General features: G+C 46.6%; 2 protein-coding genes across 2 annotated transcripts in view; one reads left to right on the top strand and one right to left on the bottom strand.

Annotated features, from left to right (window-relative positions):
* The window catches only part of EIF2S1 (eukaryotic translation initiation factor 2 subunit alpha), a 48,663-nt gene extending 36,164 nt beyond the window's left edge, over positions 1-12,499 (bottom strand). Inside the window, exons 1-2 of the mRNA XM_082242582.1 lie at positions 12,344-12,499; positions 1,428-1,669 (exon numbers count right to left, since the gene is read on the bottom strand). Of these exons, the coding sequence (XP_082098708.1) occupies positions 1,428-1,668 (241 nt within the window). The 5' untranslated portion in view covers position 1,669; positions 12,344-12,499. The remainder of the gene's footprint in view (positions 1-1,427; positions 1,670-12,343) is intronic.
* Positions 12,500-12,736: 237 nt separating this feature from the next.
* The window catches only part of ATP6V1D (ATPase H+ transporting V1 subunit D), a 64,164-nt gene continuing 51,598 nt past the window's right edge, over positions 12,737-25,302 (top strand). The window contains exon 1 of the mRNA XM_082242583.1: positions 12,737-12,891. Within this exon, the coding sequence (XP_082098709.1) occupies positions 12,851-12,891 (41 nt within the window). The 5' untranslated portion in view covers positions 12,737-12,850. The remainder of the gene's footprint in view (positions 12,892-25,302) is intronic.

The raw sequence follows: 25,302 nt of genomic DNA, 5'->3' as shown, positions 1-25,302 counted from the left end.
CTGTGTACACTGCAGAGGGGAGGGGCTGAGATTCCCCTCTGACAGCTACCGGTATGAGAGGAGAAAGACAGAGCAGGGAATCAGCTGAGAGCAGAGCAGCGATGCAAGGAAGGTATTTCACAGTTATTATATTACAAAAACACACATTGGACATTATTTAAAAACACTAATAAAGTGCATCCTAGGATTTTTCATACACTAAACTAGGGCTTACTTTCAGGGTTGGTCTTACCTTCGGGGAAACACGGTAGTGTAACGATTACAGAGCTGCATTAATTTGTGTCTTTCAAATCTGTCAGGAGTTCAGCGTTATGTATATGTTATTTAACTGGTGCTTTATATAGGACTATCTTTACAAAACATACATATACACACAGTGTACAAACATTTACTATTGGGTGCACACCTGAGGATTTCCAGGGCATTTGGGGTTTTTATAACAAAAAAAAACTGCTGTTCCTTTTCAGGCACTATAGTCATAGTTACATAGTAGTTGAGGTTGAATAAAGACAATAGTCCATCCAGTTCAACCTGTGTAGGTGTGTGTGGCTGTAATCATCTCACATAGCCCTGAATGTTCTGATCCTTGAGATGTACGTCTAAGAGTCTTTTGAAAGCCACCATACTTCCCGCAGAAACCACCTCTTGTGGTAGAGAATTCCACAATCTTGTAGCCCTAACAGTAAAGAACCCCCCTTCGTTGCCTGAGGTTAAAACGCTTCTCCTATAATCGCATTGTATGTCCTCGAGTCCTCATGCAATCTTTCCGACTGAATACCTTTTTTTCTATGCTGAGATCACCATTGAGGTATTTGTAATTTGCTATCATGTCCCCTCTCAGGAGTCTCTTCTCCAGGGAGAATAAATCAAGCGATTGCAGACGCTCTTCATAATTAAAGGTCCTCCAATCCCCCAATTAGTTTAGTTGCCCTTCTCTGGACTCTCTCCGGCTCCAACACATCCCTCCTGAGGACTGGTGACCAGAACTGGACAGAATACTCCCCATGTGGTCGGACCAGAGTTTTATAAAGTCACTTGAAGGGATTTGGAATGAGAGGGATGAGTCACCATTTTGACTTACTCCTCCGTATTGTATAAACCCCTTTCCATATACAATCTAGAGATTACCATTCCCTTGCACAATGCCCTGTGACAATTCTAAAAAGACCGATCTCCATTAGTAACTATGGAAAAAATGTGCTTAGCCAAAAGAGCTTTATTACTGAGTAATTGATTTAGATCACCAAGTAAAAAAATAAAAATAAAAATTTTAATTTAAAATCACTTCCAGGTCCAATAAGCACTTCCATTATAAATTCACACTCACACAATCCAGGGGCATAAATCATCACTAGCATGGCCCAAAACAAACACAAAAAGCTATGTATGACATATCCTACTCAAGACAGAAATATCTGTAGACATACCTTTGTCTTTATCAACTCTTATTACTACAACGCACTCGTTCCTGCCAATGCGGATGAGTTTGTTTATGGATCGGATACGTCTTCTTGAGAGTTCGCTAAGCAGAATCATGCCCTCTATGTTGTTATATTCCAAGAGGCTGACATATGCCCCCATCTCAGCAATAGACCGTACATTAACCATGACTACATCATCTACTTCTGGGAACTTGTGCTGGTAAAATCGACAACTTAAACCAGGCATCCTGCAAAATAAAATATATATCGTTATATACTGGTTTGTATGTTTCGGAAAGGTATTTAATATGGAGCTGGATAATTTAGCACAAAAGATAAATAGTTTGACCAATAGGCAGTCAAACCATCAAGATGTGTTAAAAGTAGGTAAACTTATTGCGGGATTGCTAGATTGCTGTGACTTGAGAGAGGGTGTAATAAAGAGCTTAGAAAGGCCTTTATACATTAGATGGGATAGCAAATAGAGCTGCATATTCACACAGGGGAGTCCGTCGGCGGACTACTTTTTCTCAGTGGGGGATCGATCCGCCGATCCCCGCTGAGCAGGCGGATTACAGCTGTGTCTCTGTGCTGTGTGCGGAGACAGAGCTGTCAGGTCCCACTGTTCACTATGGGGGAATCGGATGGGAATGGACCGTCTGTTCGTACTCTACCACTGGACGGATGGAAAATAGGGTTTCCATCAGTCCAGAATTTACGGATCGGATGTCAACGGAAAGGTCTCTGCTGACATCCAATGCCCCATAGAGATGCATTGGGCATCCATTCAGATCTGCCAAAAATACGGACAGACGGATCTGAACGGTCCGGTCCGCCTGTGTGAAAAGGGCCTTAAAATACGTAAAATCTTAATTTTGTAAATGAGCAATAGGTGCTGACATCTGTAATATACATGAAAGCTAGGGATGCACCGAAATGAAAATTCTGGGCCGAAACCGAAAATGCAGGATGCCCGTGGCCGAAAACCGAAAATGACTTTTTCCCCCAAATGATTTTAAAATAGATAGAAGAGGGGCATACGACAAACAGGCAGCGACGTACACCTGTCGCTGCCACCCTGTCACAGTATATGTACTGTGACGGGTTGGCAAGAGGTTCATTTAATTACCAATGATATTTGTATTATGCAGCATGAGGGGGTTAATGTATTGCCACTGCTGGTCACTGATGCATTAGTGACCGACCAGTGGTACTTAATTAACCCCTATGTGCTGCATTAGTGCAACCAGTATCAGTGTTAATTAACACTGGTTGCACTGATACTGGTTGCACTACTGCAGCACAAAGGGGTTAATTAACTGCCACTGGTCGGTCACTCATGCATCCGTGACCAGCAGTGGCAATACATTAACCCCCTCATGATGCATAATACAAATATCATTGGTAGAGTATCATCAGTTTAGTATCGCAGGGCTGCTCTACGCTATTTAAACCAGCGGTGCAAGATCAAGTCAGTAAGGGCTCTTTCACACGGGCGATCCAATCAGATCCGCCTGTCAGTTTTCGGATCCTCCATGCAGCTCTATGGGGCAGCGGGTGTCAGCGGAGACACCTCTGCTGACACCTGCTGCCATCCGCATCCGATCCTGTGCGTGAAATCTGGACGGATGGAAACCCTATTTTTCCATCCATTCAGTAATCGGATCGGATCTCATGAGAGCGGACAAGCGGTCCGCTCTCATCCGATCCCCCATAGAGGGCAGCGGGGGCTGAGACACCTCCCTCTCCGCTCTGCAAGCGGAGACGGAGCTGTCACCCGCCGGCTCAGCGGGGATCGCGGATCGATCCCCGCTGAGCAACACGGATCCGCCTATGGAGGCGGACCGTGTGAAAGAGCCCTAAAAGTGACAGAAGACAGCAGAACATCCAATTTCCAAAATAAAATTGTTTTACAAACAGTTAACTGCTGAAAATTAGTGGAGTTCAGTAAACCGGTAATGGGTTTGTGAAACTTCTAACCTGAACCAACAGTAAATCCTCCAAAAATAAAATAAAAAAACCCATGCAGCACACACAGAGCTCATACTAGCTGAATGGAAGCTGAAATGGTTAACAGCCATGTGTTCCTGCAGCGTCTTCTTATCAGTGTATCAGGCAATGTACAGCTCAGGGAGATAAAACATAAGCAGTGAGGAGAGAGGAGGCTGATCGATAACCTGCACCATGCCTGAATACACAGATATCTGGAACACACTGCAGCCCACCAGCATTACATGAGACATTGCTTTAATTCTAGTCATACCTTCTTCTTGCCTTGCAGCTATCTCCTGGTGCTCTCAGTCAAATGTGGCGGGCTGGAAAGGGGCGGGGGAGGAGTGTTTTACTGCATGCTGACTGGCTGTGGATGGAAGGGAGGAGGAGCTCCACATTTCAGCCCGCCCATTCCTGACATAAGAGCTCCGATCTGACAGCTCTGCTCTCTCACTGACTCTCACTGTGCTGGAAGGAGTCTCACTGAAGAATGTAGTGCTACACTGTCAGCACACTGCCCCTGAATCCGGGGATAGCAGTGATAGTGGACCTGGCCGGCCAATATCAGCGGCCATACATTTTCGGCATCCTTAACCCCTTATCGGCCGAAATTGGATACTCACATTTTCGGACGAAATTTCGGTGCACCTCTAATGAAAGCGGTAGAAAAACTATTTATTAAAATAAATGGGGCCACGTGCAGTTTAAAGCCCCGTACACACGATCAGATTATCGAACGATCTGTCGTCCGTTTTTTGTGGCATGCTAGTCTGATATGGAAAGTGAAGGTTATTTTCATACGAATTTTCCCGTACAACAGAATTCTACTTCAGAAGTGATGTCATGTGTTGGATTGCTTTGTATGTGTTCTTTCATCTCTGAGCATGCCTAGTCTTGCTCTTAAGATTTTTTTCCGTCGAAATCTGTACTGATGAGATGAAAATCGGACGTTGTATTACGAACGACAAAAATTTTATAGTCTGCACATCAGGATTTTGTCAGCCGAAAAGTTGGAGTTGGCTGTCCGAAAGCACCATACTAACAATCCGAAAATCGGCAGATCGGTCGTCGGACGAATTTTCCCTGCAGATCTTCTTATCGTGTGTACGGACCTTAAGTCATCGCATACTAGCACATTATGATAGACTTACCTGAAAACAAAGCACTCCAGCGGCGCACTGTCACTGTTGAAGATGCTTCCATCTTCGCAGGCTTAGGCGATATGAATGGCTGAGCTGGTGATGACGGCACTCCAGCGCATGTGCACAGGAGTCGCTGGTAACAGCACAGCCATGCCATTCCCTCAGTGCACATGCGCTGGTGATGTCACCGGCGGCACCTAAAGAATAGTGCATGATTAGGAGATATTTACTGTACCTATAGGTATGCTTTATTATACGCTTACCTATAGGTAAAAATCATACATGAGAGTTTACTCCCACTTTAATCACTGAACAAGTCCATATCAAACAATTTGTTCAAAAAACAAAATTTGTATCTTTACAAGAGAAAGCCATTATGATCCTTGTACACGAGGAAGCAGAAAAAAATGACGGTTGTTGGCAGAAAAAGGCATTATTATTGGGGAAAGGCATTAATATTTAAGTCGTTCCAAGCTTTTCAGCGATATGACTAACCAATCTGAATTTTTTTTTCTCCCTTGCAATGTTTAAGTGTTGAAAGGAGTGTTTTTTTTTTTTTTAAATCAACAAATAGGTGTCTTTAACCGCTTGCCGACCGCCGCACAACTATGTACTGCGGCGGTCAGCCCCTCACATGCAGAGCGATGTAGTACTACGTCGCTAGACTGTAAGGGTCTAGGGAGCGAGCGCGCGCTCCCGCGCGGTCACAGACCCCGCCCCCCCTGCACGTGTGACCGGCGGACCCGATGTCAATCGGCGATCGTCGGTGCAGAGGGAGAAAGGCAGGCGGCTGATGTAAACAAGCCGCCTGTCATTCTCCCCTGTGTAGAAACAGTGATCATACGGTTCTACTATGTAGAACTGTTGATCGCTGTTCCTACACCTCAAGCCACAGCCAATCACAGTTAGAATCACGCCCCTAGGGACACACACCACCCCTCCCTCTCCAATAAAATTAACCCCTTCCCTGCCAGTGTCATTTTACAGTAACAGTGCATAGGTATAGCACCGATTACTGCAGTAATGTCACTGGTAACCCCCGCAATGTCGCAATCCCGCAAAAAAAAAAAAAATAAATAAAATCGCAGATTGCCGCCATTACTCGTTAAAAAAAAAAAAAAAACACCAAAAATGACGAAAATCTTTCCCTTAGTTAGTAAACGCAATAACTTTTGCGCAAACCAATCAAAATACGCTTATTGCGATTTTTTTTTACCAAACATAGGTAGCAGAAAACAAATTGGCCTAACACGATAAAAAATTTTGATTTTTACATTTTTTTGGGGGGGAATTTCATATAAAAAAATGTGAAAAATATTGTTATTTTTTCAAAATTGTCGCTCTTTTTTGTTTATAGCGCAAAAAGTAAAAATCGCACAGGTGATCAAATACCACCAAAAGAAAGCTCTGTTTGTGGGGGAAAAAAGGACATCAATTTAATTTGGATACAGCGTCGCACGACCGCGCAATTGTCTGTTAAAATAACGCAGTGCCGAATCGCAAAATATGGCCTGGTCAGGAATGGGGTAAAACCTTCCGGTCATAAAGCGGTTAAAAATACGCTCATTGAGAATTTTTTTGTCAAAGACATGTAGCTAAATACATTTTGGCCTAAATATATGACAACAATTGAATATATTGGATATTTTTTAACTGTCAAAGTAGAAAAATATTGTTATTTTTTCAAAATTGTCGAATTTTTTTATTACTAATCGCAAAAAGTAAAAATCGCACAGGTGATGAAATCCCACCAAAAGAAAGCTCTATTTGTGGGGGAAAAAAAGGGCATAAATTGTATTTAGGTACAGCGTCACACGACTGCGTAATTGTCAGTTAAAGCAACGCAGTGCCGAATCACAAAAAATGGCCAGGTCATTAGGGGGGGGAAAACCTTCCGGGGGGCTGAAGTGGATAGCTTTCAGAAAGGCCAAAGAATATAACTGTAGACTTTTGTGTTATTTTTACCAAGGATATGTAGCAGTATAACTTTTGGCCAAAATTTGTTTAGAAGAATTACTAAAATTTGCTAAATTTTAAAACCGAAAGAAAGAAAAATGCATTTTGTTTTTTTTTTTTTGTTTTTACAAAATGTTTTTTTTTTCCATTTATAAAAAAAAATAGGAAGCCCAGTAATGATTAACCACTTCTGGACCAGAAGGATTTGCCCATTTAATGACCCGGCCATTTTTTGCGATTTGGCACTGCGTTATTTTAACGGACAATTGCGCGGTCGTGCGACGCTGTACCCAAATAAAATTGATGTTCTTTTTTGCCCACAAACAGAGATTCTTTTGGTGCTATTTCATCACCTGTGCGTTTATTTTTTGCGCTATAAACAAAAAAGAGCAAAAATTCTGAAAAAATTTATATATATATATTTCACATCCTGCTATATAACATTCCCAAAAAGAAAAATCAAAACTAACATTTTAGGCAAATTTGTTTTCTGCTACATATTTTTGGTAAAAAAAATAAATAAATAAAATTGTAATAAGCGTATTTTGATTGCTTTGCGCAAAAGTTATCGCATCTACTAACTACAGGAAAGATTTATGTCATTTGTATTGTTTTTTTTTTTTTTTACTAGTAATGGCGGCGATCTGCGATTTTTAGCGGGACTGTGACATAGTGGCGGACAGATCGGACCCCTGACATTTGACACTTTTTTACTACAGTAATCAGTGCTAAAAATATGCACTGTTACTGTAATAATGCCAGGGAAGGGGTTAACAGTGGGTGATCAAGGGGTTAAATGTAAGCCTAGGGGCGTGTTTCTAACAGGATGGGCTTTTGAAATGATCATAGAGACATGGGATCCTATATAGAAGGATGACAGGCACTCTCTGATCTTTCCAGAGAGAAGAACGGTCAGCTGTGTTTACAACTAGGCTTGTGACGGTATCAGATTTTCATGCTGCGATTAATTGATTAAGGTTTTGCCACGGTATACGGTATTATCACGGTATTCTATTATTAAATTTAAATTATTAAATTTCCACCTCACTTCAATTTCATTGCTGAATTTAGGGGCTTTGGTTCACTTATGCACATTATTATATAGTCAGTCAGTACAGACTCTGTGAACCAGGCCTAAAATCCTAAAATAGGTCATCAAGCAGTGTCTGGCCTAACTGGTGATAACTGGTCCTGGCGCTCGGCTCCGATCCGATGGCCTGGTCATTAAGAGGGCAAATCCTTGTGGTCAAGAAGTGGTTAAACCTGAAGGAGGTGTTGTTTATAAATTACCTTACTATTGCTTTAGGCCTGGTTCACATGTATGCGGGTTGGTGGTTCACATGTATGCGGGTTGGTGGTTCACATGTATGCGGGTTGGCGGTTCACATGTATGCGGGTTGGCGGTTCACATGTATGCGGGTTGGCGGTTCACATGTATGCGGGTTGGCGGTTCACATGTATGCGGGTTGGCGGTTCACATGTATGCGGGTTGGCGGTTCACATGTATGCGGGTTGGCGGTTCACATGTATGCGGGTTGGCGGTTCACATGTATGCGGGTTGGCGGTTCACATGTATGCGGGTTGGCGGTTCACATGTATGCGGGTTGGCGGTTCACATGTATGCGGGTTGGCGGCCCACATTTGCACAGGCATAGCAGCCCATTGATTTGAACGGGCTGCTATGCCCTCATTTTCCGCAGAAAAAAGGTGCATGCAGCATTTTTTTAAAATTCAGTGGCCTTGAAATCCATCCTGCTTTTGCACCATGCGACTAACCTGCAGTTCCTGCTCTGGCAAGCTTTCTGCATTTTTTGTATACGTGGGCACGGCATTTAAAAACAGTTTGTGTGTGCAGCAATGGCAGGCAAGTCGCATGGTGCAAAAGAAGGATGGATTTCATGGCCACTGCATTTTTTTTAAATTCTGCATGCACCTTTTTTCAGCTGAAAACGCAGGCATAGCAGCTCAAGCCCAGTCACGTCAATGGGCTGCTATGCCTGTGCAAATGTGGGCCCCCAACCCGCATACATGTGAACCACCAACCCGCATACATGTGAACCAGGCCTAAAGCAATAGTAAAGTCATTAATAGATAAAAACACCGGTCCTCCTGCAGGTTTAACCAATTAATGACTTTACTATTGCTTTAGGCCTGGTTCACATGTATGCGGGTTGGGGGCCCACATTTGCACAGGCATAGCAGCCCATTGACGTGAATGGGCTTGAGCTGCTATGCCTGCGTTTTCAGCTGAAAAAAGGTGCATGCAGAATTTAAAAAAATGCAGTGGCCATGAAATCCATCCTTCTTTTGCACCATGCGACTTACCTGCCGTTGCTGCACACGCAAACTGTTTATTTTTAAATGCCGTGCCCACGTATACAAAAAATGCAGAAAGCTTGCCAGAGCAGGAACTGCAGGTTAGTCGCATGGTGCAAAAGCAGGATGGATTTCAAGGCCACTGAATTTAAAAAAAATGCTGCATGCACCTTTTTTCTGCGGAAAATGAGGGCATAGCAGCCCGTTCAAATCAATGGGCTGCTATGCCTGTGCAAATGTGGGCCGCCAACCCGCATACATGTGAACCGCCAACCCGCATACATGTGAACCACCAACCCGCATACATGTGAACCAGGCCTAAAGCAATAGTAAAGTCATTAATAGATAAAAACACCGCTCCTCCTGCAGGTTTAACCACTTCTGGATCGCAAGGATTTGCCCCTTTAAAGACCAGGCCATCGGATCAGAGCGCCAGGACCAGTCATCACCAGGTAGGCCAGACACTGCTTGATGGCTATATAATAATGTAATGTGGGCTGCTATGCGTGTGTGTATATGTATATTATATATATTTTAGAGCTGCACGATTCTGGCCAAAATGAGAATCACGATTTTTTAGCTTGGAATAAAGATCACGATTCTCTGTGTAACAAAAAAAAAAATTGGGATAACTTTACGGTTTTTTTTTTTTTTATTCATTAAAGTCTATTAATTGAGTTTGAAAGACTGCTGCGCAAATACAGTGTGACATAAAATATTACAACAATCGCCATTTTTTTCTGTAGGGTCTCTGCTAAAAAAATATATAAAATGTTTGGGGGTTCTAAGTACTTTTCTAGCAAAAAAAAAACTGATTTTAACTTGCAAGCAACAAGTGTCATAGAAAGATCCAGTCTTTAAGAGGTTAAACTTCCTTTCTCCCTGGCAGAGGGAAGGAAAAGATACAATGTAATCATTTTTGTTTATAGTTACTGGGAGACTTAATGCTGAAAGGCATTAGCTGTGTGAGTGAATGAGTCATCCAGCTCACTGAAATGTATCAATTCACAAGTCAGACCCAGGAGCAGAGAAACTCGGTATTTTAAAAATGCCACAATAACAATACCGCGATATATCGAATTACCGAAAAACTGGCATATGTCTATTTACAACAGCTGACCGTCCTCTCTCAGTGGGCAGCAATCGGAGCCGAGTGGTGGGGGGCGGGAGTGTGCTGCCGGCGGTGCGCGCTCGCCCCCTAACTGCAGGCGTGCGACCGACGCAGAGCTACGTCGGTTCACGCAGGAGGGCCAGTCTGCCGCAGTAAAACTGCAGCGGGCAGTCCTTAAGAGGTTAAATACCACCAAAAGAAATCTCTATTTGTGTGTGGGTGGGGACAAAGATTGCATATGGGTACAGTGTTGCATGACTGAGTAATTGTCATTCAAAATGTGAGAGCGCTGAAATCTGAAAATGGCCCGGTTAGGGAGGCGGTTAGGATCTGGTTAGGGAGGCGGTTAGGATCTGGTTAGGGAGGCGGTTAGGATCTGGTTAGGGATGGGGTTGGGATCTGGTTAGGGAGGGGGTAGGATCTGGTTAGGGAGGGGGTTAGGATCTGGTTAGGGAGGGGTTGGGATCTGGTTAGGGAGGGGGTAGGATCTGGTTAGGGATGGGGTTGGGATCTGGTTAGGGATGGGATCTGGTTAGGGATGGGGTTGGGATCTGGTTAGGGGGGGGTTAGGATCTGGTTAGGGGGGGGGTTAGGATCTGGTTAGGGGGGGGGGTTAGGATCTGGTTAGGGGGGGGGGGTTAGGATCTGGTTAGGGGGGGGGTTAGGATCTGGTTAGGGGGGGGGTTAGGATCTGGTTAGGGGGGGGGTTAGGATCTGGTTAGGGATGGGGTAGGATCTGGTTAGGGATGGGGGTAGGATCTGGTTAGGGAGGGGGGTAGGATCTGGTTAGGGAGGGGGGTAGGATCTGGTTAGGGAGGGGGGTAGGATCTGGTTAGGGAGGGGGGTAGGATCTGGTTAGGGAGGGGGGTAGGATCTGGTTAGGGAGGGGGGTAGGATCTGGTTAGGGATGGGGGTAGGATCTGGTTAGGGATGGGGGTAGGATCTGGTTAGGGATGGGGGTAGGATCTGGTTAGGGATGGGGGTAGGATCTGGTTAGGGATGGGGGTAGGATCTGGTTAGGGATGGGGGTAGGATCTGGTTAGGGATGGGGGTAGGATCTGGTTAGGGATGGGGGTAGGATCTGGTTAGGGATGGGGGTAGGATCTGGTTAGGGATGGGGGTAGGATCTGGTTAGGGATGGGGGTAGGATCTGGTTAGGGATGGGGGTAGGATCTGGTTAGGGATGGGGGTAGGATCTGGTTAGGGATGGGGGTAGGATCTGGTTAGGGATGGGGGTAGGATCTGGTTAGGGATGGGGGTAGGATCTGGTTAGGGAGGGGGTAGGATCTGGTTAGGATCTGGTTAGGGAGGGGTTAGGATCTGGTTAGGATCTGGTTAGGGAGGGGTTAGGATCTGGTTAGGGAGGGGGTTAGGATCTGGTTAGGGAGGGGGTAGGATCTGGTTAGGGATGGGGGTAGGATCTGGTTAGGGATGGGGGTAGGATCTGGTTAGGGATGGGGGTAGGATCTGGTTAGGGATGGGGTGGGATCTGGTTAGGGATGGGGTGGGATCTGGTTAGGGATGGGGTGGGATCTGGTTAGGGATGGGGTTGGGATCTGGTTAGGAAGGGGTTGGGATCTGGTTAGGAAGGGGTTGGGATCTGGTTAGGAAGGGGTTGGGATCTGGTTAGGGAGGGGTTGGGATCTGGTTAGGGAGGGGTTGGGATCTGGTTAGGGATGGGGTAGGATCTGGTTAGGGATGGGGTAGGATCTGGTTAGGGATGGGGTAGGATCTGGTTAGGGATGGGGTAGGATCTGGTTAGGGATGGGGTAGGATCTGGTTAGGGAGGGGTTAGGATCTGGTTAGGGATGGGGTAGGATCTGGTTAGGGATGGGGTAGGATCTGGTTAGGGATGGGGTAGGATCTGGTTAGGGAGGGGTTAGGGAGGGGGTAGGATCTGGTTAGGGAGGGGTTAGGAATCTGGTTAGGGAGGGGGTAGGATCTGGTTAGGGAGGGGGTAGGATCTGGTTAGGGAGGGGGTAGGATCTGGTTAGGGATGGGGTAGGATCTGGTTAGGGATCGGGTAGGATCTGGTTAGGGATCGGGTAGGATCTGGTTAGGGATCGGGTAGGATCTGGTTAGGGATGGGGTAGGATCTGGTTAGGGATGGGGTAGGATCTGGTTAGGGATGGGGTAGGATCTGGTTAGGGAGGGGTTAGGATCTGGTTAGGGAGGGGGTAGGATCTGGTTAGGAAGGAGGTAGGATCTGGTTAAGAATGGGGTATAAGTGCCCAGTGGGTTGTTAGTGGTTAATGGATCCTCCCATCCAGCACAAGGCAATGTAGGAGTTCCCACCATAGGCCGAATGCACTCCTCTCCTAGGCTGGGTCAGCTCACATATGGATTCATGAAATAAACAAGACACGGACCGGTCCGCTCGCCAATAGGAGAAAAGCATTACTCACTTGTCTCCGCTGCCGTGGCTGCTAAGCTAAAGTAACCGGGCCGTACGACACTTCCTTCGGCACACGCCGCACTATTTCATCAGCATGCGTCCCGGCAGGAAGTCACTGCGCATGCGGCTTTACAAAGCGGAACCATAGAGAACACAGAAGGGTAGAGCGTACACATCCCGTACGACCTTGTTGGCCATCTTTGTCTCTGGCATATAGATTGTCCAATCAAGGTGAGCGGGCGGGGCCATTGAAATAACTGTAGGTAGAAACCTCAGGTGTATAGTACAGGGACAGCCCACTTATACACAGTCATTTATTCCTCTAATCAGAAGTGCAGTAAAAACTCCGAAGTGATTCTCGCCAGAAACGAGTTCTCGCTTGTGAGGGATTGGGCGACATCATGTGATTGGTCACGAGGCCCCGCCCTTGCCGCTAATGTCACATGACCCCCAGTGCTTCTGTCTGATCGCAGAAACTGGTATTAGCGGAGAGGAAGATCTGAGGCTGTGAAGAAAGATGTCGGGCAAGGACAGGATCGAGGTGTTCCCTTCTCGGATGTATGTATGGGTTTATCGTGTTATTCATGTTATGTGTATACAGTACAGTCAGCTGTCATTCAGCAGGCAGGGCTCCTCAGACATTGCTAGGGGCCCCTCTCCTACTGACCTCCCTTATAATGGAGAAATTCACTCACCTCCATTGCAATCCTAATGCATTTCTTGTTTGGCCTTTCAATATTTATTTTTTTTTTTAATTTTTGTTATTACTGAAGATGAATATTGTATAGAGTGGGTGATAAATACACAATGCATTCCACAGGTCTTATGCTGGCCATACACTAGCCGAAAAGTCCTTTGGAAATCTGTCGTTTTTCGTCCAGTTAATGGGCAGAGGCGTACCTAGGATCTCCAGCGCCCTTGGCGAGGAGCTGTATCGGTGCCCCCTGGGATGACAGGGACAGAGGGGGAGAGAGAGAGGGGGGGGGTGACAGGCAGAGAGAGAGAGGGAGGGGGGGTGACAGGCAGAGAGAGAGAGAGGGGGTGACAGGCAGAGGGAGAGAGGGGGGTGACAGGCAGAGAGAGAGAGAGGGGGGGGGTGACAGACAGAGAGAGAGAGGGAGGGGGGTGAAAGGCAGAGAGAGAGAGAGGGGGAGTGACAGGCAGAGAGAGGGGGGGGGTGACAGGCAGAGAGAGAGAGGGGGGGGTGACAGGCAGAGAGAGGGAGGGGGGGTGACAGGCAGAGAGAGGGAGGGGGGGGTGACAGGCAGAGAGAGGGAGGGGGGGTGACAGGCAGAGAGAGAGAGGGGGGGGTGACAGGCAGAGAGAGAGAGGGGGGGGTGACAGGCAGAGAGAGGGAGGGGGGGGTGACAGGCAGAGAGAGGGAGGGGGGGGTGACAGGCAGAGAGAGGGAGGGGGGGTGACAGGCAGAGAGAGAGAGGGGGGGGTGACAGGCAGAGAGAGGGAGGGGGGGGTGACAGGCAGAGAGAGGGAGGGGGGGGTGACAGGCAGAGAGAGGGAGGGGGGGTGACAGGCAGAGAGAGGGAGGGGGGGTGACAGGCAGAGAGAGGGAGGGGGGGTGACAGGCAGAGAGAGAGAGGGAGGGGGGGGTGACAGGCAGAGAGAGAGGGAGGGGGGGGTGACAGGCAGAGAGAGAGAGGGGGGGGGATGACAGGCAGAGAGAGAGAGGGGGGGGGTGACAGGCAGAGAGAGAGAGGGGGGTGACAGGCAGAGAGAGAGAGGGGGGGGACAGGCAGAGAGAGGGAGGGGGGTGACAGGCAGAGAGAGAGAGGGAGGGGGGGTGACAGGCAGAGAGAGAGAGAGAGAGAGGGGGAGTGACAGGCAGAGAGAGAGAGAGGGAGGGGGGGTGACAGGCAGAGAGAGAGAGAGGGTGACAGGCAGAGAGAAAGAGGGGGGGTGACAGGCAGAGAGAGAGAGAGAGGGTGACAGGCAGAGAGAAAGAGGGGGGGTGACAGGCAGAGAGAGAGAGGGAGGGGGGTGACAGGCAGAGAGAGAGAGAGGGGGTGGTGACATGAAGAGAGGGGGAGTGACAGGCAGAGAGAGAGAGAGGGTGACAGGCAGAGAGGGGGGGGTGGTGACAGGCAGAGAGAGAGAGAGGGGGAGGTGACATGAAGAGAGGGGGTGACCGGGGCTCTCTGTACCTGAGACGCTCCCGAAACAATGAATTGAAAGGTTAATGTGTTTCTCAGCCGAACTGCTTGCACCGGGCATATGTGACAAACTGAAGGAAAAACGTCCATTGAATGATTTATCGTTTGAAATTCGGTCATTACACGATGGCACAATCATCTGCTCTCACGGTCAAACTCATTTTCAAAAAAACGAAAAATCAAATGATTTTTCGGCTAGTTTATGGCCAGCTTTATTCTTTTATTCTTCTATATTTTAGCAGATTGCACAATTATTATTATTTAAATTATATTTTATACACATACCTAAAAAAAAAAAAAAAAAAAAAAAAAAAGAACATTTTGGGAATAAAAAATTATTCCCGGTGCTAGAGTGCGCTTCAGTGCATGGGGATGCGCAGGTGTTCCATGCATTCCTTGTGCATTGATGTCAATTGGGAAGAAGCAGCTGCACGGACACAGGTGTAGCTCCCGATTTGATATCCATGTGGGTGAAGTGGCGTGTCCCCAATCTCACACAATATGTGCTCAGGGCCAAGCACCCACACAGATACCAGATTGGGAGCAGCAGATGTCTCATCAGTGCGACTGCCTGCATGGGACTCCTTTGCATCCTTGTGCATGTAATCACGACACATTTCAATTTTCTTTGAATGTTCTGTCCCCTAGGGGACTAGTACATGTAGTTGTACCATGTTCCTACAATCGTTGTAAGCTTTAAAAACAGATCGGACACACCCCCCCGCTCCTTTGCATTCGACCATGTAGCTAGCAAGGAGGCGGCTGTTTGAGAACTAGCACTTATCTCCAGCTTCGAGCACATGCGAACGTTAAAAAAACCCTACCCCGTGAAAACTCCCTACCCTCGTCACTTCCGGTGAGGGTACGTCATTCAACAGCTGAGCCGCTTCCCAGTGCACATGCTCACAGCTGTGGAGGGTAGGGAATTTTCATGGGGTAGTGTTTTTTTAACCTTACACCGCATCATTTATCAGCGGTCCCACTGCGCATGCCCAGCCGCTAAATGAAATCATCTTGGAGACTTCCCTCATCAGCAGGTGCGGCGTCCCAACTGAGTGACTGTTACGTTCTAAAACACTGTAGCCGTGATTTGTATTTTCATAGACCCGCTGCCGATTACATTTTCCTGGAGCAGAGAGGAGGGAAGTCTGACGGGTTGGAGCCGAGATGATTTTGTGCGATAACAGCTGATGAGTGAGGCAGAGTTCCGTGAAGAAACACTACCCCTTGAAAATTCCCTACCCTCTGCAGCTGTGCGCATGCGCACTGGCAAGCGGCTCAGCTGATGTAGGACGTACCCTCACCGGAAGTGACGAGGGTAGGGAATTTTCACGGAACATCGGCAGTGGCAAGTGGAATGCAGAGGGATGGAAGGCTTACACACTCCTCTCTGCATTCCTCTTGCCACTACTTATCATAGGCAATTGAAGAGACAAGAACTCACTGCTCAAGGTGGTGTAATTGCCTGATGACTCACACCGGTGCATGCCCCGGCTCGCCTCCATGAAAACTTGATAAAGGAAAAGGAATTGGCAGCACTCCAGGTTGAGTCAAAATCCAGATTTATTGACTGGACATCCAAATATGACAATCGTGACAAGGTAGACGCGTTTCACACACTGACTGTGTGCTTCATTCTTCATTTCCGGGCATACATCCCTGAACCCATTGGGCTCCAACAGCGTACAACGGCGTATTTAAGGCTGTTCTAGATTTTGGCAGGCAGCAGAGCTAGACACTGCTCCTGTGCCTCATGGGTGCAGGAACATGCCAGGATTGCGCACACCAGCCAATGAACGGTGTGCCTGAGATTGATTATTCTTACCAGGTAGCTTTTGTGTTTAAAGCGGAGTTCCGGCCTCAGAAAAGTTGTTTTAGAAGAAAATACCCCCGGGACAGTCAGGGCTAGTGCATTCCAGAATGGATAGCCTCTGAATTGCCCCAGGTTGCACTTACCTTTTAGAAGAAATACTTACCTTGAAAATGTCTTGTCCAGTGCTGCCATCTCAGGTGTGGGCAGCTGAAGCCAGGGCGTCCTCTTCGGTGTCCTCTTCATCCCAGAATGCCCTGCACCAGCCCTGCCGTCACTTCCGGGGCAGGCGTGTCATCCCTGCACTGCTTCTGGGCATGCCCAGAAGCTGTTTAGCAGGGAATGCCGCGCCTGCACCGGAAATGACGAGCGGGGCCGGTGCAGGCGCATTGATTCCTGGGAGTGATGACGTCCGGCTCCCAGGAGTCAACGCAAGAAGGAAGTGACGGCGCGGGCCGCGGCCGCAGAGGGAGGAAGTAGAAGGAAGGTAAGTATATATTACAGCCCATTCAGACTGGCGCGACGCGACTTTGTGGGGCGACCTGTGAAGTCCCTCGCACTGCGACTTCGGCACGACTTGCAGGGACTTCATATAATTGAAGTCGATGCAAGTCGCCTCCAGGTCGCCCCAAAGTAGTACAGGACCCTTTTTCTAAGTTGGAGCGACTTGTGTCGCTCCTATTAGAACGGCTCCTGTACTACTCAATGGCGAGTGACCGACCGCGACTTGCTAGTGTGAATGGACTCTTATTCAAATACAAGGCAGGTAAAAAAAAAAAAATCGGGAGTATCCATTTATTTTTCAGGTTAATGTCAGCAACCGGATGGCCTAAAGTCCATGAACCTTGTGATTAGAAAGGCTTCTGCACGGAAGCACCAAAATCGTCATTGTTAGGCATTCAGGCTTTTTTCTAATGATCCGAATGCAGCCTATTGCTTCCAATGGGCCTGTATACACACACATGCGTAAATATGCGCAAACTAGCATCACATTTAGATCAGTACAAATGCATGGAAAAGCATGCTAATATGCACAAATTACACGATCACTACATTTTTTTTTTTAGCATTTTTTTTTTTAGCATTTTTGGCTTTAGAATAATTTTTACGTGCGTAAGCATGCACACTTTACAGATCATATTCACAGTTTTTTGGCAAGAAGTCCTGACTTTCATACATCAGTATTGTGTGCATAGCATGCTCAGCCCCCCCCCCCTTTTTTTCCTCCACAATCTGTTTAATGTATACAGCACAGTTTATAGTGACAACATGCAGACTGCCGAAGTACAGTTTACTAACTGCTCTGGCATTTTGTACCTTTCACATCGCTTTATTTGTCCTGGAAACAACCAAAGAGGGGGCTTTTCTTCTTTTTTTTTTTTCTTTTTTTTTTTTTTTCTTTTTTTTTTTTTTAGTCTCTCTAGAATCCTTGGAGTGGAAAGAGCTGACATGTTAAAAAAAAAAAAAAAAATTCTGGGGATTGCAAGTCATCCTTCAACTTCCTGGAATAAAGTTGAATGTTTCTTCCCTTTTCGGCCTCTTGCACACTGCAGCTTAACCACTTCAGCCCCAGAAGATTTTATCCCCTTCCTGACCAGGCCCTATTTTGCGATTCGGCACTGCGTGACTTTAACCACTTAAGCCCCGGAAGATTTTACCCCCATTCCGACCAGGGGTTTTTTTGCGATTCGGCACTGCGTGATTTTAACGGACAATTGCGCAGTCGTGGGACGCTGTACCTAAACAAATTTGACGTCCTTTTTTTCCCACAAACAGAGCTTTCTTTTGGTGGTATTTGATCACCTGTGCGTTTTTTTTTTGATCATGCGCTATAAACAAAAAAAGAGCGACAATTTTGCAAAAATAACAATATTTTTCACTTTTTTTATATGAAATTCCCCAAAAAAATGTAAAAATCAAATTTTTTAACATTTTAGGCCAATTTGTTTTATGTTACATATGTTTGGTAAAAAAAAAAATTGCAAAAAGTGTATTTTGATTGGTTTGCGCAAAAGTTATTGTGTTTACTAACAAAGGGAAAGATTTTTGTCATTTTTGTTGTTTTTTTTTTTTAACGAGTAATGGCGGCGATCTGTAATTTTTTTTGCGGGACTGTGACATTGTGGCGGACAGATCGAACCCTTGACTGACATTTTTGACACTTTTGGAGGTACCAGTGACATTACTACAGTAATTAGTGCCATAAATATGCACTGTTACTGCAAAATGACACTGGCAGGGAAGGGGTTAACTTTTTTGGAGAGGGAGGGGTTAAGTGTGTCCTTAGGGGCGTGTTTCTAACTGTGATTGGACATGGCTACTGGTGTAAGAACAGAGATCAACGGTCCTACATAGTAGAACCGTGTGATCTCCATTTTTACACAGGGGAGAATGACAGGCGGCTTGTTTTTATTAGCTGCCTGCCTTTCTCCCTTCACGGCGAACGATCGCGAGTGACCGGTGGACATCTGGTCCGCCGGTCACACGCACTGACTTGTTAGGGAACGAGCCCGGGCGGGCGTGCTCCTCCGCGGGCGCCCGCTATTGGCTCACAAGCTAGTGACAGGCTAGTGACGTACCCATACATCACTTTGCCTGGCCGGGGCTGACCGGCGCAATATATGTACTTGCGGCGGTCGGCAACCGGTTAAAAAAGCTCAGTACAGCTTTTTTTTTTTTCTGAACTAAAATACAGCCCATTCTTTGTAATGTGCCTATGCACACAGGCGCGTAAATGAGCGACGTTCATTCTTTTAGTAAGAACTAAATAGAAAAATCTGCATTTTTGGACAGTAATTTATTGCTAATGCGCGCAAATACGGGCGATTGCAAACAAATGAACGCACACGAACATACTGTTGATCTGAAAAATGCTAATTTGCATATTTTACAAAAATGCGGGAATACATTTGCGTGAAAAGACGCAAATTTGCGCAAACGCATATGCACGAAAATTCACGCGAATGCGCAAAAATGCGTGCATTTTAATAAGACAAATACACCTGAAATTTACAGCTGAAAAAGATGTTCAATCAGGAGTATCGTGTGTAAGAGGCCTTCTTGTGACAAAAGGCTGTGCAAATTGTCCGCTGCGGAAGATTCAGATGGCATTAGAAGAAATACGAATATAAAAGAAAAAAAAAAAAAGTAAAAATTTAACTCGTGCAACAAAGGATGAACGTAAACATGCATTGACTTTTTCACTTTTGTCATTGTAGTGAAATCCTAATTAAAAGCAATTCCAGTCTGTATTTCATATTTGAATGAATTGGGCTATTTCAATAGCCAGTAAAGCCAAGATATCACTTTTAAGTTTTTTTGGCTATTTGAATTTCTGACCGGTTTCTTGTAGCTCTCAAAGGCTCCGATGGCGAGCTCTCCATACCAAAGATGGCCATCGTAGGGAGATGTGTTTTGTTACGGTGTTGAATCCTTAATGAAGATTAATCCCATCACTTTCTGTCCTGATGAGTCTCACAGGAACTGAAATTTAGGGGAAATCCCCCCCCCCCCCCCAGGCTTTAAGAGCCCATTCACACTAGCGCGTCTTGTCAGCCTGACAAGTCGCGGTCGGTCGCGGTCCATTGAGTAGTACAGGACCCGTTCTAATAGGAGTGACACAAGTCGCTCCGACTTAGAAAAAGGGTCCTGTACTACTTTGGGGTGACCTCAGAGAAACTTGCATAGACTTCCATTATTTGAAGTCCCTGCAAGGCGCGCCGAAGTCGCGGTGCACGCGACTTCACAGGTCGCCCCCCGAAGTCGGATCGCCTCAGTGTGAACCGGCTCTTATTGGAAGCTGTACTTTCAGTACTGTCATTCTTTAAATAGCCCAACATACATAAAGCAGTCTTCACACGTTCTACACTTGCTTGTCCTTTCTTTGGATAAAGATTCATTGTGCATCCTTCCATAGAATTCATGGGGCTTCTTTAGTGTGGCCCAGTCTGGAGCTTTTTTTGTTAATAGGCAACCAGTCTATGAGAAGTAGGGAGGTATGTGTGCAGGATTTTGGGGGAAGAACATAACTTACCAACTGTTCCGTTTTTGCAGGGACAGTCCCGGCAAATAGGAGCCTGTCCCGGGTAATTTACATTGTCCTGACAATGTACTTATTTACACTTTGCACTTTATTTATATTTACATTTTTTGTATGGTCACACTTGAGCACATTTGACACTTTAGAATTGCAGGGAATTGTGATGAGAATTTTAAACTTTAGGCAGAAGTAGTGCAGCTGAATGGGAGAATTATTCCAACTCTAGTTTAAAATTCCCTTTTTTCAATTTTGCGTAATTATCTCTTTATTGATTAGACCCACAGTGATGGCGAACCTTGGCACCCCAGATGTTTTGGAACTACATCTCCCATGATGCTCAACCACACTACAGAGTGCATGAGCATCATGGGAAATGTAGTTCCAAAACATCTGGGGTGCCAAGGTTCGCCATCACAGCCCTATAATCTGATAAGTAGGCGGAAATTATGTGGAGTGGGCGGAGCTTCAGGGAAGTGGGTGTGGTAAGTAATAGCTGTGCTGCATAGTGTCCCTGGAAATTTTTTTCAAATGTTGGCAACTATGGAAGAAGTGTTCTTTTAACTGCTTGCTATCCAGGGCAATTTTTGCACACTTTACATATACATGTTAAATTAGAATTTTTTTTTTTTTTTTGCTAGAAAAATATTATACATTTTGTGAAATCAGAGCCTCTGAAGAATAAAATGGCAGCTGTTGCAAATTTTTATGTCACACAATAGTTGTGCAGCAGTTTATTAAGGCCTCATGCACACAGGACTTTTTTTTTTTTTTTTAACTTTCCTAGAACCAGCAGCATTTTTGCAGGAAAAATGCCTGACACTTGAAAAAGTGTCCAACGCTTTACACACGTTTAGACAAGTTTACAGGTGTCAAGCACTTGGACTTGAATTCATTTAATCTGCCAGAATAACTAACTTATTCTGGCCATTGGAATGAATTAACACTCAAGCGCTGAAAGCATTTTTTTCTGCCCAAACTCTGCTGCTCCTGGATCCCCCGGGAGAGGTTTTTTTTTTTTTTTTTTTCCTGCCTCTAAACGCTCCTTCCACTAATTGCTGCTAAAAGTCTGTGGTCACGGACACCAGCGTGGTCACGGACACCAGCGTGGTCACGGACACCAGCGTGGTCACGGACACCAGCGTGGTCACGGACACCAGCGAGGTCACGGACACCAGCGAGGTCACGGACACCAGCGAGGTCACGGACACCAGCGAGGTCACGGACACCAGCGAGGTCACGGACACCAGCGAGGTCACGGACACCAGCGAGGTCACGGACACCAGCGAGGTCACGGACACCAGCGAGGTCACGGACACCAGCGTGGTCACGGACACCAGCGAGGTCACGGACACCAGCGAGGTCACGGACACCAGCGAGGTCATGGACACCAGCGATGGGCTCAGGGGTGTTTGGATCGAGCCCGCCAGGAAGCTTGTCACTGCACACCACTAATCATAGTCAGTGAGGCATTTCCCGACCGGCAGCTGCACATACACACGTTTCCTATGATTGGCGGTGTGTAGTGTCAGCTTTCTGGTGAGCTCGATCCAAACACACCCAAGCCCAACGTTAATAGACACATTGGCTACCATGCAGGGGAGTTTAGAGGCAGGAGAAAAAAAAAAAACACCATACGCCCCTAGGCGCAGACTTTTTAAAAACCTCCAGTGTGCATGAGCAATAAATGCAAATTTTTAGGAAACATACACTTATTAGTGCACACATGCTCTTTTTTTGTAAAAGAAAATCATAGATTGATGTTGCATGAAGTAAATAGTTAGCAAACCTGTCAAGATTTAAGATTGCACACAACTGTGAAATGGCCAAAAACGTCAGTACCTAAAATTGTCCATAGGGAACGCTCTAAGGGAATTTACAGGTTATCAGTTTAAAGTTAATTGCGAATTAGGGCCTGTTAGGCTTTGTTTTACGATTCAACTCAAGCAAGACCGGTAAAGCTTCCCTTTGGTAAGTTACATAGAGATGTATAAGTCCCAGTGTTTTCAGCTACAGCACACCCAGTATTCCAAATTCTACTGACAGGCAATCTCACCAAGCAGGTAAAACAAAGAATCAAATTGCCCATTATAAATAAAATAGATAAATAAATCCAAAAAATGCACAAATCTTCAGATAAAAAATCCAAACATAGAACCAATAAATCCAATCAATAAAACTGTGAATATGCAAATAAATAAGTAAGTAAATACTTCTGTGAAAAACAAGAGGTGTGGATCTTCCTATTGGATCGTATCCATATGTGACCAGGAATAGTACATAAAAAAAAAGTGACTGATAGTGATAGTCCAAAAAAACAATATGTGACTGTGATATCCAAATTGTGTTCATGCAGGGTGAGCAAGATATCCAGAAAACATATAGGTGCAATGGCCGCTCACCTCACATTACACCAATAAAGGCATTCTTTTTATAAATGGTAGATGTTTAGGGATGGTGGGTTCCTCCTTTTCTCCTTATCTCCTTTTAGGAAGGGGTTATTTATTGGGGGGGTCCCTCAATATCCTTTTCTTTTGTGGGGTACTCAATTATGTGCAGATCACCACGGTTACTCCCATTTGCTCAAAGAGATAAAGTAGGCTTCCATAGTGAAGTATGTAATGCTTTATTGCAAAAAAACAAATAAAAACTCACATTTACTGCAGAGGACAACAAGCTGCCGCAAGTTGCGGTATGAAGTGCGGGGACTTCCGGTTTACGGCCTGTTCTGGTGTGGTAAGTAGCTGTCCCACCCTCTACCCCTGGCGGGTTTTGGGGTGGACATGGGCCCCTCCCTGGGATGGTCGGACCCTAACATCCCCGCCGCGTCTTGGTGGTCTATTGCGGCCTGTGCCCCCCCATCTGTCCACTCGCCCCAGGGATGGACATACCGTTTTAGGTTACACTGGCGATGGGGGGGAGCGCGCTGCCGGGGACCAAAGGATCCTTCCTTGGAAAGGGGGATGGGCCTGGTGGGGATGCCTGCCAGGGCTCCTGTTGGGGTTGTTTTTTGTGCTCCTTGGTCCCCCCTGGGAGCTGTGTGGTGCCGCCATTTTCTTGTAGCCTTGTGTGCTACAGCTCGGTGGCCATGTTTGTGTAGCCTTGGCAGACATTTTTCTATGGTTTCCCCTTGCAAATAGCGGCGACCATGTTTTTTTTGGAGTCAGATGGGCTCAGCGGTTTCAAGATTCAGTGGTCGGCTCCTCTAGCTGCAGATGAAAAGTCACTAGTGGATGCACTGATTTAATCAGTGTGGGAAACTTTGCATATGGAACATGCGACTAACGCAGCATCAGAGGCGCAGGTCACCTTTGGCACCCACAGGTCTTCAAAAGCGGCAAGGGCGTTCCCCCCCTTTCCACCTTCTTTGACAATATTTTTTCAGAACAGTGGGGGTGCCCAAAACGTTCTCTTGCAATCCCTAAGCGTTTTGTAATGCGGTACCCTTTCGGGCCTCCGCTGGGGGTTCCAAGAAGTCTTGGACGGGCAAACCACAAGCGGGTTCTGCCAGTCCTGTGGACAATCATTCCTCCGCATGAAGGGGCACCCTCAAGCGTATCTAAGGTGGGGGGACGTCTTCACTGCTTTCCGGATCCGTGGACCTCCCTGATCCAGGACAAGTGGGTCCACAAAGTCATTCGCTCTGGCTACAAGATCAAGTTTTGATCATATTCTCCGGAAAGGTTCTTCCCTTCAAACCTGCGCCTGTCCCTGGATCGCTTAAAGGATCTCTATGGCACCGTGCGAGACTTGTTACTTCAGGGGGTGATTGTTCCGGTTCCAAAGTCGGAACATTTTCAAGGTTTTTACTCAAACCTGTGTACAGTCCCCAGGAAGGAGGGCAAGGTGCGTCCAATACTGGACCTCAAGGCGCTAAACCACTTTGTGCGGGTACAGAAGTTCTGAATAGAATCCATGCGCACGGTGGTGGCATCTTTACATTAGGGGGATTTTCTCACTTCCATCGACATCAAGGATGTCTACCTTCACATCCCAATATGTGTCGCCCATCAGCGCTTCCTCCGCTTTGCCGTGGGCGAGGAGTATTATCAATTCGTGGCGTTACCCTTTTTGGTCTTGTCTCCGCTCCTCGGGTCTTCACGAAAGTGTTGGTCCCGGTTCTAGCATTATTGTGTCAGCGGGGGATCGCGGTACTGGGGTACCTGGACTATCTGCTCTTACGAGCAGAGTCATTCACTGCCTTGGACAACTTGGAGATTACTCTGCAATTGCTATGGGTGTTCGGTTGGATTCTGAATCTTCAGAAGTCTGCTCTGGTTCCGTCCACAAGCCTTGACTATCTGTGTCTGACTCTGGATTTGTCCTCAGCCAGAGTCTTTCTTCATCTGGAGAAACTTCAAAAGTTGCAGGAGGCAATTCGACTTCTGCTATCCAGCAGACGGGTCGTTTCTTAGGACTTGCATGCAAGCGCTGGGCCTGATGGTGTCTACCCTTGAGGCGGTTTCATTTGCACAGTTCCACCCAAGATCTCTGCAAAGCGAGATTCTGGTAAAATGAAACAAAGATCCTCGGTCTCTGGACAATCTCATCCTGTTGAGCCGGAGTACGAGAGGGTCCCTGGTTTGGTGGCTTAATTCTCCGGCACTTCGTCAGGGAAAATCATTTCTTCCCCTGTACTGGAAGGTTGTCCCCACGGATGCCAGCCTATCAGGGTGGGGAGGCGTCCTCGGCACGGAGTGTACCCAGGGGTCTGGTCTTTGGAAGAGTCCAGGCTACCGATCAATGTGTTTGGAGCTCCAGGCGATCAGACTTTGTCTGGATTATTGGACACATTGTCTCCAGGGGTGTCGTGTACGGATTTAAGTGGACATTGCCACGACTGTTGCCTATGTCAATCACCAAGGGGGCTTAAGATGTGTCCTGGCGGCTCTGGAGGTAGCCGGCGTTCTAAGGTGGACAGAACGATTGTTCCAGCCCTCTCTGCTGTACAGATT

The sequence above is a fragment of the Pelophylax lessonae genome (genome assembly GCF_965119305.1).
Source record: "Pelophylax lessonae genome assembly, chromosome: 13".
Lineage (NCBI taxonomy): Eukaryota > Metazoa > Chordata > Amphibia > Anura > Ranidae > Pelophylax > Pelophylax lessonae.
Note: the sequence above shows the minus strand (reverse complement) of the source record. Positions and strands in the feature narration are given on the sequence as shown.